The 17,016-nt window shown below is 41.0% G+C and overlaps 1 protein-coding gene across 3 annotated transcripts in view; it reads right to left on the bottom strand.

Annotated features, from left to right (window-relative positions):
• Window positions 1-2,525: 2,525 nt before the first annotated feature.
• inpp5l (inositol polyphosphate-5-phosphatase L) overlaps window positions 2,526-17,016 on the bottom strand; it is a 29,369-nt gene continuing 14,878 nt past the window's right edge. Inside the window, exons 5-16 of one of the 3 annotated variants that reach the window (XM_017467889.3) lie at window positions 16,008-16,071; window positions 13,965-14,068; window positions 13,177-13,229; window positions 11,903-12,022; window positions 11,656-11,737; window positions 11,458-11,553; window positions 10,935-11,012; window positions 10,249-10,322; window positions 10,051-10,162; window positions 9,051-9,119; window positions 8,434-8,499; window positions 2,526-5,472 (exon numbers count right to left, since the gene is read on the bottom strand). In XM_017467889.3, the coding sequence (XP_017323378.1) occupies window positions 8,461-8,499; window positions 9,051-9,119; window positions 10,051-10,162; window positions 10,249-10,322; window positions 10,935-11,012; window positions 11,458-11,553; window positions 11,656-11,737; window positions 11,903-12,022; window positions 13,177-13,229; window positions 13,965-14,068; window positions 16,008-16,071 (891 nt within the window). In that variant the 3' untranslated portion in view covers window positions 2,526-5,472; window positions 8,434-8,460. The remainder of the gene's footprint in view (window positions 5,473-8,433; window positions 8,500-9,050; window positions 9,120-10,050; window positions 10,163-10,248; window positions 10,323-10,934; window positions 11,013-11,457; window positions 11,554-11,655; window positions 11,738-11,902; window positions 12,023-13,176; window positions 13,230-13,964; window positions 14,069-16,007; window positions 16,072-17,016) is intronic. The other 2 variants (XM_017467890.3, XM_053680129.1) reach the window with 2 other exon arrangements.

The raw sequence follows: 17,016 nt of genomic DNA, 5'->3' as shown, positions 1-17,016 counted from the left end.
TGTTTAATAAATATATAATAGTGCAACAAAGTGTTTATTGTCAAATTTATCAACGATGGGTTGGTGTAATATGGGCTGAGGTGAAGCAGAGTTACTCATTTTCTATAACAGCACGCTCGGAACTGTTTCATTCCTCTTACAGCCGGACAGACCGGACAGGATTTCAAAAACGATGTTTTTTTTGCGACTGTTGCAGGCAATAACGCTTGATTTTTGATGCAACTTGCGGAATTTCTTGCGCTTTTAAAAAAAAAAGAAAGAACATTTTTACGGAAGACTACTTTCGTTTGCCGAGATTGCAGTTGCACGAAATCGTTTCTCAGCGATGTTTGTCGGGCAACGAGACCTTCCGGCTGTACTCACGCGAATCAAAGAAGGCTTTGGCTGTACGCGCGTCGTGATGACGTCACACACGTCCCAAAATCTGCAGAAAATCTGAAAAATTTTACACTCCTCCGAACATCGCGGCGTCCCTTTGACTCTGCGTTCATTTCTGTGATCGCTGACTCCAAAAGAAATCTACCACCGCTGACGAATCCTTTGTTTATAGTTACGCTTACGGCGTGGACGTTTAGGAATGTTAAAACACCCCGTCGTCGATATGATGAAGTTTTCTGTAAGGGCGCGTTTGTTTAACGTGTAGGGAACTTTTTCTGCGCTGTAAAACGACAAGCTGTGGGGGTCTTATGATCTCACAAAGAGATAGAAAGGAGAAAAAAAAAACCCAAGAGCCTGGGGACGGAAAGAAGGTTTAAAGCGGCTATAAGTCAAGCGATAACAGGAACGAATTGGTTTCGCAGACGCTCCAAAACATTCAACGTATCTAGAAATGGAGACGAAAGTATGATGTTCCGTTCGTTAATCGGTCAAAGAAATTGTAATCCTCGCACATTACTGTGGAATAAATGATCGGCGTGGTCCGTCACGTTTATTTATTCGTTATTCGAGAGAACATGGAAGCTTTAACCTGGTCATTTTGGACAATGTCTATACTCCTCATTTAGCTAAAGATGTTCTCGAGAACCGACGCAGGCCTAATTCCTGACTCGTCGGTGTTACGAATTCAAAGCTGTGCTCAAAACTCATTTTACGATGCGTCCGATCTAATGCATTGTGCATAGTTGGCTCGTAGTACCGTACTCAGCCTTACGTTAAGTGTAGAACTTCCTTTTACTTCCACACTATCCGTTGTGACCCAGATGAGGACGGGTTCCCTTCCGAGTCCGGTTCCTCTCAAGGTCTCTTCCTCATATCATCTTAGGAAGTTTTTTTTTCCCCCTCACCACCGTCACGCTCATTAGGGATAAATTCACACACTTCAAATCTGCATCCCGTGTGTATATATTTCTGTACAGCTGCTTCGAGACAATGTCCTTCGTTAAACGCGCTCTAAATTTCTCTAGCATGTTCTCAAGCAGGGATCATTCTTTGTAAATGAACTGAAAACCGATATGCTTCGAGATCTTTTCAGCACACGTTTCGAGCAACGCTCCTAGTCGCTGAAGGGAACAAAGACGTTTTGTATTGCACCATTGTCGGAAAGGATGTCAAGACGACGATAAATAAAAAGCTGTATCTGTAAGTTGTGCAGTAACACCCTCTTACTGATAAGGCAACATAAAGCTATCTGTGCGTGTTTCAATAACACCTGCTGCAGTAAAGCGGCGAGTAAACATTATCCGCAGCCGAGTGTTAGAAAACACGAGTGCGTGTTAGCATGTAGGCTACAGGCGTCAATTATTAGCAACGCTATTGTTGTTTATGTTGTTGTTTATTCATAGCGGTTCGTGCCGAACATCGACGTTTGTAATCCACGAGGCGATCCCATGACAACTGAACGACTGGAAGGCAAAATCACGAGTAAACAGCTGACGTCTGATACAGCTTGCTGTCTTTTCTCGACAAAAGAAATCGGGAACGGTGCGATATGTTGCGATATACGCCAGCTGACAGGCGATGTCAGAAATGATTAAAACATTAGCCTTATTATTGAAACATTTACAATTTGGACAGCTAGGACATTACAACACAGTTTTGAAAATCGGAAAACGTTGTTGTTGTTGTTGTTGTTGTTTTTTACAATATTCCACTCTCTGGTTTCAGTAAACCTCAGATGTAGGAGTGAAATCAGATGTGGTCTTCTCCTGTTGTAGATTTCCCAACCACTAGGTTCGGAATGCTGTCCGTTCCGAGATGCTTTTCTGCTCGGTCGTAAAGAGCTGTTATTCGAGTTATCCTGGAAGATTAAACCAGTCTGACCATTTCAACAAGGCTTCTCTGATGTTTTTTTTGTTTCTCGCACCATCCTGATGTTTGATGTAAACATTTGTAAACACGTTGCACTCCTGCCACGTGATTGGCTGATTGGATAATGACAAGAATGAGCACGTGTACGGTTGTAATCAGTGAGTGTATTTTATAGCATTTATTTATTTATTTATTTATTTATGTATGTTAAAAAAAATCCATTCCGAGGTTTATTCCGACCGAGCTTTATCTTTGGTGTAAATAACAATGCACACAGATCAGGATTTATAGATTCACTTTATGGGGAATTGAGACGTACAGTTTAGGTTAACATACCATTTGAAAATGAAACATTCGTGTGAGGGTTTAATACCAACGTCCACCTCGACATTCAGCCGCTTAAGAGGTACAAACGCAGTCTAATAACCGCTTCCTGATTTATTTATTTTTTCCAGATAAACATAACAGGAAATTCAAAAAGGAAAACAAAAGTGAGATATTTATACTTTATATTGGTGCTTGTGTCATGAACAGCATTTAAGCTTGGTATAACAAGATACTCTTATATAATGCATTAGGTCGATTTAGTTGATTATTTTCAGGAATTAATATAATTGCTAAGGTGAGACTTTTCCGAGCGCCGTCCCTCTATTGACTACTTTCCCCCTTGGCGATCAGCAGAAACCCGAAACCTGTCGGAATCACAGCGCCGTTAATCTCCTCGAGCGCGTTAATGACTACAACAAGGAAGGATTTAACTGGCTTTCTTCTTTGACATGCCGATGAGCCGGACAAGCTGCCCTCATCTGTCTGTCTGAACAAATAAAACAAAATAAAATCACTTGGACCCGTTTCACCTCGAGGGTGTTAAGTGCTCGTTTGTTTTGGAGCAAAGCCGTGTGTGTGGTTATAGCTTTAGACGGCTCGCGTAGAGTTAACAGTTAAACCGTCTTACAGGGGGATTAGTGGAGGTTATGAAATTCCCATTACAAGTGGAACACTACGAAATTTTCAAGATGTAATAACTACAGCTCAATATCATTTAGCGGCAGTGAAGGTATTACACAGTTTGACTTGGACTTGATCAAAAAAATGTTGTTGTTTTTTTTTAAAATCATTTTCACCTGGTATTTTAACAAAAAGGCTTTAAAATCCTATACGTCAAGGGATGCATCACACACCAGTAAGGCATAACATGACATTTTTGTATCACCATATATATATATATATATATATATATATATATATATATATATATATATATATATATATATATATATATATATATATATATATATATAAACAAACCTGTGGATGATCAAATCCCCAATTCAAATAATGACATGTTTTAGACAAACTTTCTAAAAACGATTCTTTAAATGCAATAAAATTCTTAGTGGTCCTAAATCAACTCTGTGCATGACATATAAGACACATCCCCGATAAGTGCAAACATTAGCGGCTACGTGAGCCCAAAGAGACTCCCAGCTACGATCAGTGCCCCTTACAACATACAAAAGATATAAATTACTCTTTTGGAAAAGAAAAAAAAAAAAAAAAAAAAAAAAGTAGTGTTTCGATCTCGTTATAAAATCACAAATGCCAAAAGAACATCAGTGCTGCTCATTGAGCAACATCACAGCCTCGTATTGAACTTCAGCTTGGAGCAAAGCTCTCGAGAGCAATGCATTATCTCGAGCACCATCATGGATCAACTCCAACAAGTCCATTATTGACAAATGGGCCGTGCAATTTAACCCTCGCACGTAAGTTATCGAGCCGGTTCGGGAGGGGTGTTATTTAGATTGCACGGATAGATCGAATCCTAGTCGGATTGAAATAATGGCCTGCTTGTCATATCTGTATCATTTCTTCTTCTTCTTCTTCTTGTGCATGCTTAAACGGCGGTTAATGAATATTGACAATTAGTGAACCAAATCGGTTTTTGAAATCTAAAAACGTCCGCTGTGTGACATCCGACCACGTGTGTCGTCTTTACCCGGCGAGCTTAATGATCCGTGATGGGACTCGTTGTGTGATTAGGCCACTAAAAAAAAATTATAATTACAATATCTTCGAATGGAGTCTTAGTTAAAACTCATCAAAACCCCCAGCTGCGCAATTATCAGGATAAACCCCACAATATAAAAGCAAAAAAAAACAAATCAAACACAAAGGAATAAATGCAAAACTGTTCACAGATCAATCTAACACAGTTAAAGATATGTTACATGGGTGTGTTTCTTTAAAGGAATATACACGACACCGCTGGATACATAGCTTGCCTTGCCACCAGATTAGTAATAATAGAACGTTAAGTATAGAAAGGAAATCAGTATACGCATGCTGGGAGTCATTATAGCAGCATGACGATGACGCGATACCAGATTCGGTACTGAACTTGGTTTGTTAAACTTGGCTAAAAAGACGACTAAGGTCTCCTCACAGTAATAAAAACGTTCTCATTTGTTTTTCTACCTGACTACACCCCTCAACAACTGAAAGAGAAGGAAAAAAAAAAGAACATTACGGAATGAACCTTAAGCTTTATCGGGTGGTGTTGTATGTGAGCGGTTGTGGCTGAAACCCGAAGCTGTAATTAAAAGTCTTGTCGGGCTTCGCTGCTTGGAGAAGGATTTCCATATTTCACACAGCGCTGATGGCTTTCGAATTGGCCCCCGGCGGTCGCCGCGTACATATTCTATTGATCTGAGGATCTCTGACTTACAGCACCGCTGGGATACGGAAAAGCTCGTGGGCCACAGCGAAAGCGTCAGCAACGCCGAACGCAGACTACATACAGGTTTAAAGGCTTAAAAGAATAACGTATAATTAAAATCATAATGTTTGTGGGTGAATGTCGACTGAGCAGCTTGTGCAATGTGTCTTTCGAGCACGCTAGTAATATAAAGTTTCAACAACAACAAAAAATAAAATAAAATAAAAAATCTAGTGGATTAGCATGCTTCCCCAGACTGTAGGTTTGAGTCATAAGACAGGTGAGAATATCTAAAACTAAGAGGTGGGGGAAAAAAAAGTCTCGAGAACTGTAAAACTGTAGAATTTGTACAAGAGTTTGTTTGCTTCATTCTCTTTAAGAAATATGCCCCCTTCTTGTGTGCGGTTTGAGGTCTACACAGGTTGTGAGTTACTGTAGTAGAAGAAAAGCCGTCCTTAAACCCTCTTCTTCGTCGTCTTCTTCTTCATGGACGCACACCAGCAAACCTAGAGGACAAAGGCCATGAAGAAATCAGAGGATGTTTGTCACAGAACATCTCGAGGTTACATGATGATTCAGTTAAAAAAATGGTTACCTTTGGAACCAGGAACCCTCTTTCGTTTTATTAGCTCTAACGGTTAAACTTGACGGGGTGTGTTGTTATAGGAAAATAATCAACGACTGTGTGAGTGGTGTCATGCGGCCCAACACGAAGCAGAGGTACTGTTACCACCCCAAAGCTGATTGTTGGTTCAAAGTTGGCATTATTCCTCCTCTACCACAGCCATACTCCAAGAATGAAAAAAACAAACAAACAAACAAACAAACGAAAAATAAAAACAACCAGCTTGTCATGTTACTGAGAAAAACTCAACACTCTGCCATGGTGGAAAACTTTCTGTTACAACGTATTGACACTGGAGACTCCTTCCATAAATGTTAAATAAACGTCTCCGTACGGAAAACTCCATATAATTATTCATTTTGGGGTTTTTTTTTCCCGTCTTTGTTAAATAACAACACGTTTTTAAAAAATTCCGTTTATTATTAGTCGGTCCCTTCAGGATTTTGCGATCGGAGAAATGAACGCAAAATTATCGGGTCGAGACACGTCACGTATCGTCATCCAGCCGAAGCCCTCTTTGATTCACGTGCGTCGAACATGAGTACAGCTGAAGGGTCTCACTTACCAACGAACAGGACTGCGAAAGACCAGGCAACAATTTCATGCGATTGTTTTCCACAAACGAAAATGTAAAAAATTAAAAACACACATTTTGAAGAAAAAAAATAAGCCACAGCAAAATGAAGCATTTTTGTTTGAAACAACAACAACAACAACAACAACAACAAACGGCTGTATGGGCTGATCAGGCGTACATTATGATTTGCGTCTGCCATAGAAGCTACAAGTGAATGAGTTGTTACTAAAGAAACTATAACATATTAAAAAACGAGCACAGTGCTATAAAGCAGCAATTTGAATTAAAGCTGGAACTATTGTCAGAGCTGCTGTTATAGAAAAATAATCAACACCTTCTGACCCATCAGAATCAAAGTGGTATAAAACCAGTTAACAATTGTTTTTGCTTAAGGTCGAGGTTTCCTTCGACACGCAAGTCTAGAGCCAACAAACTCCAACGACATCACGAGACCTGTCTAACCCTCTGACAGCCGCAGTCTATAGAACACACATAAACCTGGCGGCAAAACAAAATCACGGCCGTAAAAATGCCAATACAGGACAACAGGCCAGGATGTATTCTCCCCGCTAACCCTGCTAGCTGTAATTAATAAACGCTGGCGTTTTTATAATGCCCTGCTCAGCGTTAGTAACGTAGCAAATGGCAAAATGTAGAGGATTCGATAGCCATGGATCAGGGGAGGTAAAGAGACGGCTCTGTTTTTATTGTTTCACACAGATGGAATCTCCGGGGGCCTACGCTCGCTGCAAATGAATGTGAACGAGAGCGCTGGAGGGGAAAATGGCTCCATGAGAAAGCAGGGAGCTGAACTAGTGAACACGCATTATACTCCAGTGAACATCTGTCCAACACTGCGCAAACATGGTGCACAGAAGAGCACTTGTAGATACTATGATGAAGAAGGAACCACTTTTTTAATTAAGATTTTATTTTGTATTTAGGTGTTTTAACCCTGCTTCTATAATATTGCATAAACTCCAATAATAATAATAATAATAATAATAATAATAATAACCCTGCTTCCACAATATTGCATAAACTGCAACAAAAACAACAACAACAACAACAACAATAATAATAATAATAATAATAATAGTGACCATGGTGGGGGAAAAAAAAACAATTAAAAAAAAACCCATCATAGAATTTGTAGTGGTTTTAATGGGAATTGTATTGTTTTTAATGGAAACTGCAGCGGTTCCTGTTGGCCTCTAATGGTAATTTGTTGCCTTTTATTGGTGGAATGTTATGTCTAGTGGATACCATTAAGGACCAATAATGGTATTGATTTTAATGGTTAACAGCTGATGGTTTGTACTGGTATCTGTAGTGGAAACCATTAGAATTTCTGCGATAGTTTTTATTGGGTTTTTTCCCAGCAGGTAACAACAACAACAACAAATAATTTACTACTTCTACTACTACTACTACTACTACTACTAATAATAATAATAATAATAATAGTACTGAATAATTTTCCAATAATGCAAACAGTAGTGAAAATCTTTTTTGGGGGGTTAGATTTTCTTCTGATCTCTTGACAATTTCGATGTTCTCTTTAGTTTTGATCATTCTACATTTGTAAAAATCGAACGCACCTTTAAACAATATTTACAGAAACACGCGCAGTTGTGCGTTAAGGCGTGTGCCTGGGCTTCTGCTTCAAATGTATAAATCCCATTCGCACTGAAAACACTTTCCCTTCACCCTGTTACTTCAAAACTCCGAATGACTCGAGCGTCACGTGTGTCATTCGTGAACAGAAATACCATTTTAAATCATTACAAGATCTTTTTGCCCAGCAGGCCTAAAACGCATGCACTGTATAAAGAGTATTTAGTAGGGCTACACCTTGTGACACAACAGCTAAAAGTGTACTCATATCACTTATGAATTAATGCCTTAATGAATTTTGACATTTTGCACAAACTCGCAGCAGATGGCTCTGACAGATTAGTGCTGTCAAGATGATTAAAAATAACAGGCTGCGGTTTGATTTATCTGGTTGAAGCTGAGCGTTTCACTTTCCACAACAAAAATCAAATGGGTTTTAAAAAAAAAAAAAAAAAAAAAAAAAAAAACGATTTCAGGGAAAAAAAAAAAAAATAATCATCAGTACCTCGTTTTAATTATAGGAAAAAGGAAATGCAACAGAAATTTTAGGAACGTGTCGAATTTTCCACATCTGTCATAACTGTCTTAGACGAAGAACACACAGAACTCTTTCTTGTAAGTACACAATGTGTGTGATAAATCACTTACCGTGTAATGGCTCCATATTCCAAGTCACTAGACATTGGATTTCAGTGCAAAGAACAAGAAGACAGGCTGGAAAATAACAGAAGAAAATACTCAGAGTGGAGCGAGCAACAGCAAACAACTCTCGAATTATATGCTAATTACACTGTATGGACATGTTAAATATTTCACTTCCCTGTTCATGTCAACGATCAGTGACAGTGATGCTGATTACCATCCATTTTAAATCCAGTTTAAGATTCTGTTGTTTGTCTTTAAAACTCTTTAATGATCAAGTTTAATACTGTATAAGTTTAATATATGTACTTTAATACTGTATAAGTTTAATGACTCGTTTACGGAGTCAACTGCCACCGAACAACCGCCTCGCACCTTCTCATCATTTTTAAAAAGAGGCTGAAAGCGTCTCTCTTCTCCCGGGCGTTTTTTAATCTCATTTTTACTATTGTTTATTGTCTGTCTCGATTTGGATTTATTCTATTTTCTATTGAACTTTTTCTTACTCGGTTCAGCACTTTGGTCAGCTTTGCTGTGTTTAAATGCGCTATATAAATAAAATTGAATTACTTACTTATTAACTTACTGATTAATGTTGCTTATGGTTTTTCCTAATGCATTACCTTGTGGTCTCCCATGCAGACCTTCGGGCCCAGGATGTTGTATAGAATGTTACGGTCTCCCTCGTTTCCCTGGGAATAGATAGAAAGAAAGAAAAGTCATCTGAAACGATCACGTCCAAAGTGTTGAGTCCACTACCAAGATCTGCTGACAAGTAAATAAATAAAAAAACCTCATAGTAACATAGTTATAATACATATAATATAGTATATAATACAAAAACTCATCGTTTTGAGAAACAGTGTCACTAATATTAATTATCTTTCGAGACAAAATTTTAGGTTCAACAACAGTCAACAAACCTGGCCAAGACCCGCCCACTCAGACAAAAAAAAAAGCGGCTGTTTGACTGACATCATAATTGACCTACCAGGCTTTTTTCATAACCTGTAGTTCATTTCCTTGCTAGGAAATGTTTCATATAAAATTCCTGATTACCAGCTACATTTTTTGTCTTATTATCCACAAAAGAAAGTGAAGGAACCACTGTTTATAGCTGCTATAACTAGTACCACGCAGTAACAAATATGCTTAAGGATGTTCCACAACATCGATTAGATATGGACCGAAAGTATGACGTGCGATCATTGGCAAGTATCTGTGGTATGAGTGGAATAAAACACTTCGGGATGTGCAGTTATTGGAAAATAACCCGATGATCGAATCGGCCTGTGTCACACCGCTCTATTTCCCTAGAGTTGCTGTAGCTACTAGACTTTGTGTTTTGTTCGATTTACAATCATATTTATACACTTCTATTACATACATCATGCACAGGTCATTTAACCTGACAGTAGCGAGGAAGAGTATATTTAAATCCAGTTAAAGATAAACAGAAACGTAGTTTTACTCCCCGTCACGTGACGTGCCGTTAAAATGATCCCAAGTGTACGCATGGGGGGTTTTGTGTCAATTCGACAAACGTTGTTCATCAATTCTGTCGATGAGACGACGGATAAATAGCGTGGGGAGGACGTGAGAGTTACGTAGGGCGGTGCTCACCCTGTAGATGACGTCCCGTGCGTTGTGGGACATGAGAATGCGATCGCACCAGGATGGACACCGCGTGTTCATGTACTGTGTGGGTTTAGTGTAGTCTTCACTGTACGGGTAACTGCAAAAGAACAATACAACATCGATATAGGCGTAAGCATAGGCATGCAGTAAATTCTGCACAATTTCCCAAAAGACGTGCGTCACCTGGGAAGAAACAGAATCTCTTCTTCTGTGATGATGTCCTGGAAGGCCGCGGTCTCCCGGTCGTACTCCAGGAGCTGGGGGGTGGGGGTTTGGGATTAGAAGATGTGTTTGCATAGACAGAAAAATAAGAGTTCATTCATAAGATTCTAGACGCAAGACTTTTCACGTATGCGGAGTTTAGTATGTTTGATTTAAACGTTATCCTTGATTTAAACGCCACAGTGAATCTGACTCCGTATCGATTCGAAGTGAATCAAACATGCCGTGTATTTAGCGATGTTTATCCCAGTGAATAAAAACAGAGAAAATAAACACCGGATGTCCAACACAAAATATTCAAACTACTCATTTATACAATAACCGAATTCATTTTTAGCACCGACGCCATGTTGTCCATGCTTGGGAGATATTTTTGGATTTCTACACGCACTTAGCGAAGGTCCGTGCTTCTTACCAATAAACGAGAGTCTGATTTGAACCTTTTCATTATTTTTTTTTATTTATTGCTTTTTGATTCGCTTCATTTGATACCGAACCGAACCAAATAGCAAACGAATCAAAAGTATCGATTTCACAGTTTGATTCGGATTCAGCAGAAGGACTGATAGGTGTGAAAGATGTCCGTAACGTACATGATTAAAGGTGCTTGCGTAAGGATCATGTCCACCAAACGGGTTTAAGCTCACCTCTCGTCCAGTGTCCTCTCTGAAGAGTTTGTGGTGCAGGTATAAAAAGCGCTTAGTCTCTATTTGAAATAGCACCTGCTGTGGAGAGAGAGAGCGAGAGAGAGAGAGAGAGAGAGAGAGAGAGAAGAAGAAGAAGAAGAAAAATGTGTTAAACAAGTGCAAGAAAAGACAGTGAGAAAAAGAGGAGGGGAAAAAAAAAGACAGAGGTTAATGCTAGACATTTGAAGAACAAGACACTAAGTCCAACTGGTTTGGCACGTAAAATTAATCACACCTCAACCCGAGCGATCTTAATGCAGACACGCATTCTCTCCACTGGCGAAAAAGTCAATATTGTCTCCCGAGTCATAAATCTAACCGGACAGTGTTTAGCTGGACACAAAAAGAGTCAATAAATCATCTCGGTACAGCACAGGTAGTGTACAGAGCAGCAGGGATGCCATATTCTCTACGGTACCAGTGCCATATAATGTCCTGTGCATCTAACAGCACCAGGATGATTCCATGAATCACGCAAACGCACCTTGTGGTCATTGCCTTTGTCCTCGTAGATGATTTTCTCCACTTCGTTAGTGCTGTCCTTCATCACCATCTGTACTTCCGCAGAAGTCGAGAGGTCCTGAATACACAAACGCGCATTCCAAATACGATTTATTTATTTATTTAATGAATTTTAACCACCAATGCTGAGGTGTCTGTCCAGATCAGAAGTGCATCCTACCTGTACTAGACTTAGTGTATCGAGGCGGAAGTTAAAATCTCCAAACAGGAAAAACGGCAGTGGGACGAAGTCATCGGATATCCTGCTTATCGAAGACATTCAAGGGTTTCGGTGTTATTTCAATGCTCGCTCTCTAAAAGAAAATATACCGCGTGCCGATACTACACTACCGGAATCCTGATTGTCTAAATGAGTTTCAGGATTACAGATGTTGCAGATGTTGTAACGTTCATAGTGATGGGCTGACCTGCTGATGACGTATCGGAGGGCTTTCTGCCGATATGTGGAGTACACCGAGGGACTGGATTTGCAGGCTATGAGGTTTGAAGCGTCGTGAAAAAGGTGCACGTTTACCAAGTCCAGGCCCCTACACACACACGCACACACGCACGCACACGCACAGAAATAAGAATATGCAGGCTGTGTTTACTATAAAGACATAACCAAATATGAATACATTATACATTCATAAACTGATACAAATAGAGATACAAATACAATGTGTGCTTGTTGTTGTTGGTTAGTATGTAAGGTTTACAGGACATCTAGAGGTGACCACTGATACTCATTGATACTGTATTCGTGGGACATGACAAAAAAAAAAAAGTCGTGCAAATGGACAAGACAAAGACAACGTTGACATTAAGCGACCCCTTCAGGATTTCTGCGATTTTGCGATCAAAAATTCAAGGGGGTGAATACTTATGCAAGCCACTGTGCATCTTCCCCGGTACTAGCAGCCCGACAAAGGAAAAGTGCAGCTTTTATGTGTGTTCTGCATCGTTCTAGATTCTGGCAATTATTTGTGTTTTTTATCTTTTCAGATCTGTATCATGAACTGCGTTTTTTCCCCCGTGTCACCGCATCATTATCGCACCGTCACGTCGGTCGGCGTACGTCATGACTCGACTGCACAGGTGTGTCCGTGCGTGGTGTTGAATATGCCAGTTATAACTCATTAGCTATCAAGAGGGAGTGTCTAGCTGTGTGTGTGTGTGTGTGTGTATACATGAGTGTGTGTGTGTGCGTGCATGAGTGTGCGTATGTACTCAGCCTCTCTATCAGTGCTGTCACTCTCGCTGGCTGCTATAACTCATTAGCTGTAAGGAAGGAGAATCTGTGTGCGGCCGAGTGTGTGTGTGTGTGTGTGTGTGCTGTCAGTGCAGCCAGGGTAACTCGGCCCATTTATCATTTCACCCCCATACACACTTTCTACACACCTGCTGCCACGACGCCGCTATTAACACCCGTCTGATATTAACGCCAATCATTCTCGCTGACAAGCTGCACACACACACACAGCTTTTGTGTTCACGTAAGCGGATGTAAGTTGAGGGGACACGTAAGCACGCACACACTCCTGACACACACATAAACCAAACAGACTTAAAAAAATAAAAAAATAAAAACAATAAAAACCAGAGAACACTTAGAGGACGAGATGCAGGAGCCTATTCGTGTGTGTGTGTGTGTGTGTGTGTGTGTGTGTGTGTGTGTGTGTGTGTGTTCATGTTGACATACTGGTTGTGAATCATCCAGCGTGTCCTCATGTATCCTTTTCTTGACCACTTTCTCTGAAAGAAAAAGAAAAAAAGAAATAGACCTGCACGTTGGTATTCAGAGCTCGGGTTGGAGGACAGAGTAAAGCGCTGCTCTCATATTCATGATAGTCATTTGCGGCAAAGGTGCGATGTGTGTGATACTGATCTCGAGGTGAAGTCAGACTTCCTTGCACAATATCGTCTGGATCAGTACACTGACTCACTAACTAACCACGTGATAGGAGGCCTGGGAAAACCTTCGGACCATTCTAATATACGTACGGACTTGATATTTCAGTTTTGCGTGTTAAGTATCTGTTAAAGGCGTTTCTTGCAGAGGACAACGGCCAGACTTTGAGGTTTGAGCATGACGGAAGGGCTTAAAGTACCTCAAATAACCAACTGTTTACGACTGTGATGAGGAGAAAAGCATCTCGGAACACAAAGCACACCAAACCTCGAGGTCGCAAAAAACCTAGGACAGCAGAAGACCACACCGTCTGAGGCTACGGTGGACGCTGGGACATCACCGGGTCTTCTTCCAATCTTCAACGTCAACATTTTAGCCAAAGAATCATCTTAGTAACAGTGATATCCCCAGTAGGCTTTCCCAGACCACCACACCAGTTTGATAGAATCCTCAACATAAACATTCATTCGAATACAATTGATGTGGATCTTCGCCTGCTTCGCATTTGTATACTGTCCTATTGGTCCTTTTTTTTTGGCTCTGCCTGAACGCTACCCATGAGCACATCACAAACTCACATCTGGCCAAAAGTTCCTCTGGAATTTCTCCTTCTCCACCGTCGTGATGCCATATAGCGAACCCGCGTACTTGTTGCGTCCCGACACCGATCTGAACTCCTTTGCTGGGGTGGGGGGGGGAAGAGAGGCAGGGTGAGTAAACGAGTGAGAGAGAGAAAGAGCAAGACATGCAAACGCAAAATCAATGCGCTAATGTTAACCTCGCTCCCCTACGGCGCGCGCCGAGATTCATAAGGCACGAATTTGATGGGGAGCCGAATTCGGCAGCGCGGAGCTTTATGGCTCTTCTATTAGGCTTCTTCTTTAAGGCTTATTCACGGGACAGCGTGACAGGAAGGTGCACGCAGAGACCCGAGAGCGGCAAAAGCAAATGAGAATCTGAATTTAAGAGCGTTTTGTTGTGTGCTTCCAGACTGAGTGATTAGAAACGAATCACGGCCTAATGGAAGTAAGCTGCTGGCGTTTACGACGGTCGCGCGTTTAACGCAGAAAAAATCACCGTGCAGTGCTTGAATGAATCACGCGCAGGCTTAGAGCTCAACAACTTCGAAACAGGACTTTTATACCTAGGTTTATACCCCCCCCACAAAACTCCAAAGTAAACCGGAATATGTTGACGTACATTTAGATTTACGTCATGCTGACAAAATAAATTGTTATGATGTAAAACGAACGCCATGTTAGTTCGCCTCTCAGCGGGTTTTGGGATTACGGTAACGTTTATTTAACATTTGTGGGAGGAGTCTCCAGCGTCGATGCTTATTTTCTTGCTTTATACCCGAAATAATCCGTCCCTCCAGGATTTTCCGATCGCAAAAATCAAGCAGACGCCGCAATATTCGAACGAGCTTCGAATTTCTGGGCCGAGACGCGTCGTGTGACGTCATCGCGAGTACAGCTAAAAGGTCTCGTTTATCGACAGACATCGCAGCCAGAGAGAAGAGAAGAGCGTGCAAATCTATTTTGTGCAGTTGCTATTTCAATTTTTTGTTTCAAAAGCCGCTGCACCTATCACCAAAAAAAAAAAAAAAAAAAAAGCCTGCACGAAATCAAATACGGACTGAATAACACCTAAAATGACTTTCTTTAAATAAAGTGAACGGGCAAACACGATTTCCCGTAATTGCGTAATTGACACGATACAGCTCTAATAACTGTAATCACGACGAATGAGACGGGAGGATTGCCGAACCCTACTATCTCAAAGCTTTTGTGTTCCGCCGTATTAGCTCAAAGATAAAGACCTGCAGGATACAGAAAGGCTTTGTCTGAAGTGTTCCAGGTTCTGCTGAATGTTTGCACTAATGAATAGCACGAATGGAAGAAGCCTGTTTAAATTGTTTAAACGCCAGGTTTGGTTTCATACGCTTTATCTGCGCTTTATGGCGTGAGAGCGATACAAGGCGATATGTGAGGTGTCGGCGTATCAGGACCTCCGCTGAAGTTGGCATCCCATATGATCAGGGGGAAAAAAACATAATAATAATAATAATAATAATAATAATAATAATAATAATAACAGTGTTATTTTAGAAACGGAGTAAGATTTGAGAAAGTTCGGTTTATATTGTCAAAAGGAACATTCGCGCTATTTTCTCCCTGAAGATTTTAAGAAATACAGCGAATATATTGAGGCCATATCCACACAAATACTGATTCTCCATCTACGCTGGCAATTTTACAGTGAAAAGAAGAGTATTTTCTTTTCACTGTAAATGTAAAAAAGAGAGGGCGTGGAACGCAAACAAAAATACCCTTTCTGTTCAAATCGATCCGAAATGAAAATGAAAATCGTCTGCACCCTATCGGGTTTAAGGATGGACAAATCGTAAATCTACCTAGCTCACTGGACAAGTACGCGAACGGACACTTAATTGACTAGGTTAAAAATGGGTAGTCAACATGACGGAAAAACTTACGCTCCAACTGCGCTAGTCATGTAGTTAAGTGCACGAGTGCTGCGGCTACCCAGCACTGAGATTTCATCTGAACTAACACAATTAAAACACGGTTATGTAAAAAGTCAGCTCTGTGATCGCTTACCACTGAAATCGTATTGCTGGATGTTCGCCAGAGATTTGTGCATGAAGTACATGCTCCCGAGGGCCTGTGGACACATACAGAGAGAGGAAGAGTCCTCTTCGTTAGCATGTTGTTTATTAAGGATAAACGCGGCCTTTGTAGGTTTCCATAATAATCAATAATGAGTCTTTATTGATCACGTATACATTACAGAACAGTGATATTCTTTTCTTCACATACCCCAGCATGTTAGGAAGTTGGGGTCAGAGTGCAGGGTCAGCCATGATACAGCGCCCCCTGGAGCAGAGAGGGTTAAGGGCCCTTCATCAAGGGCCCAACAGTGGCAGCTTGGCAGTGCTGGGGCTGGGGCTTGAACCCTCGACCTTCTGATCAGTAACCCAGAGCCTTAACCTACCAAGCCACCACTGCCCATGCCATTTGGCATGGCATGTTTTGCCATGCCTTCAACCATTGATTTTCACATCTTTATAAATCATTCACTATGGATATTTAAGCCACAGGTCAGTATGTCGGCTGCACAACTTTAAACCGTAAAGACACGTACAACACGGGTATTTCAACACACACCGCTAGTCTGTGAAAATCTACAACTTTTTTATTATTTTTTTTTTTTAAAACACTCGTAGACAAGGACGCAGATTTGTCCGGATGCATATAAATATGAGCGCCCACTCATATACACAAACTCAGAAGTGCTGAAGTCATGAGTGGGTTTAATGTACTGGCTGCCCGCTCCTGCGCTCGATCATCAATCGCGTCCCGGCGAGATCGATACAGACAGAAAATTAAAACAATCACACGGTGATTAAACACGCGGGCCACGGCGCAGGCCGACGCAGGCAGAAGAAAAATCGCCTGCCGTTCTGGGCCACTTGGCGCTGCAGCACCAACACCTGACAAGTCCTGAAACACCCACACACACTTACACACACACATAGAGCCCCACCGAGGGTGACAAGACATCCCCAGGAGGAGGGAATAAATCTTGTGAGTAAAGCGATGCTTGTTT

This window comes from Ictalurus punctatus, chromosome 5 (assembly GCF_001660625.3).
Source record: "Ictalurus punctatus breed USDA103 chromosome 5, Coco_2.0, whole genome shotgun sequence".
NCBI lineage: Eukaryota > Metazoa > Chordata > Actinopteri > Siluriformes > Ictaluridae > Ictalurus > Ictalurus punctatus.
Note: the sequence above shows the minus strand (reverse complement) of the source record. Positions and strands in the feature narration are given on the sequence as shown.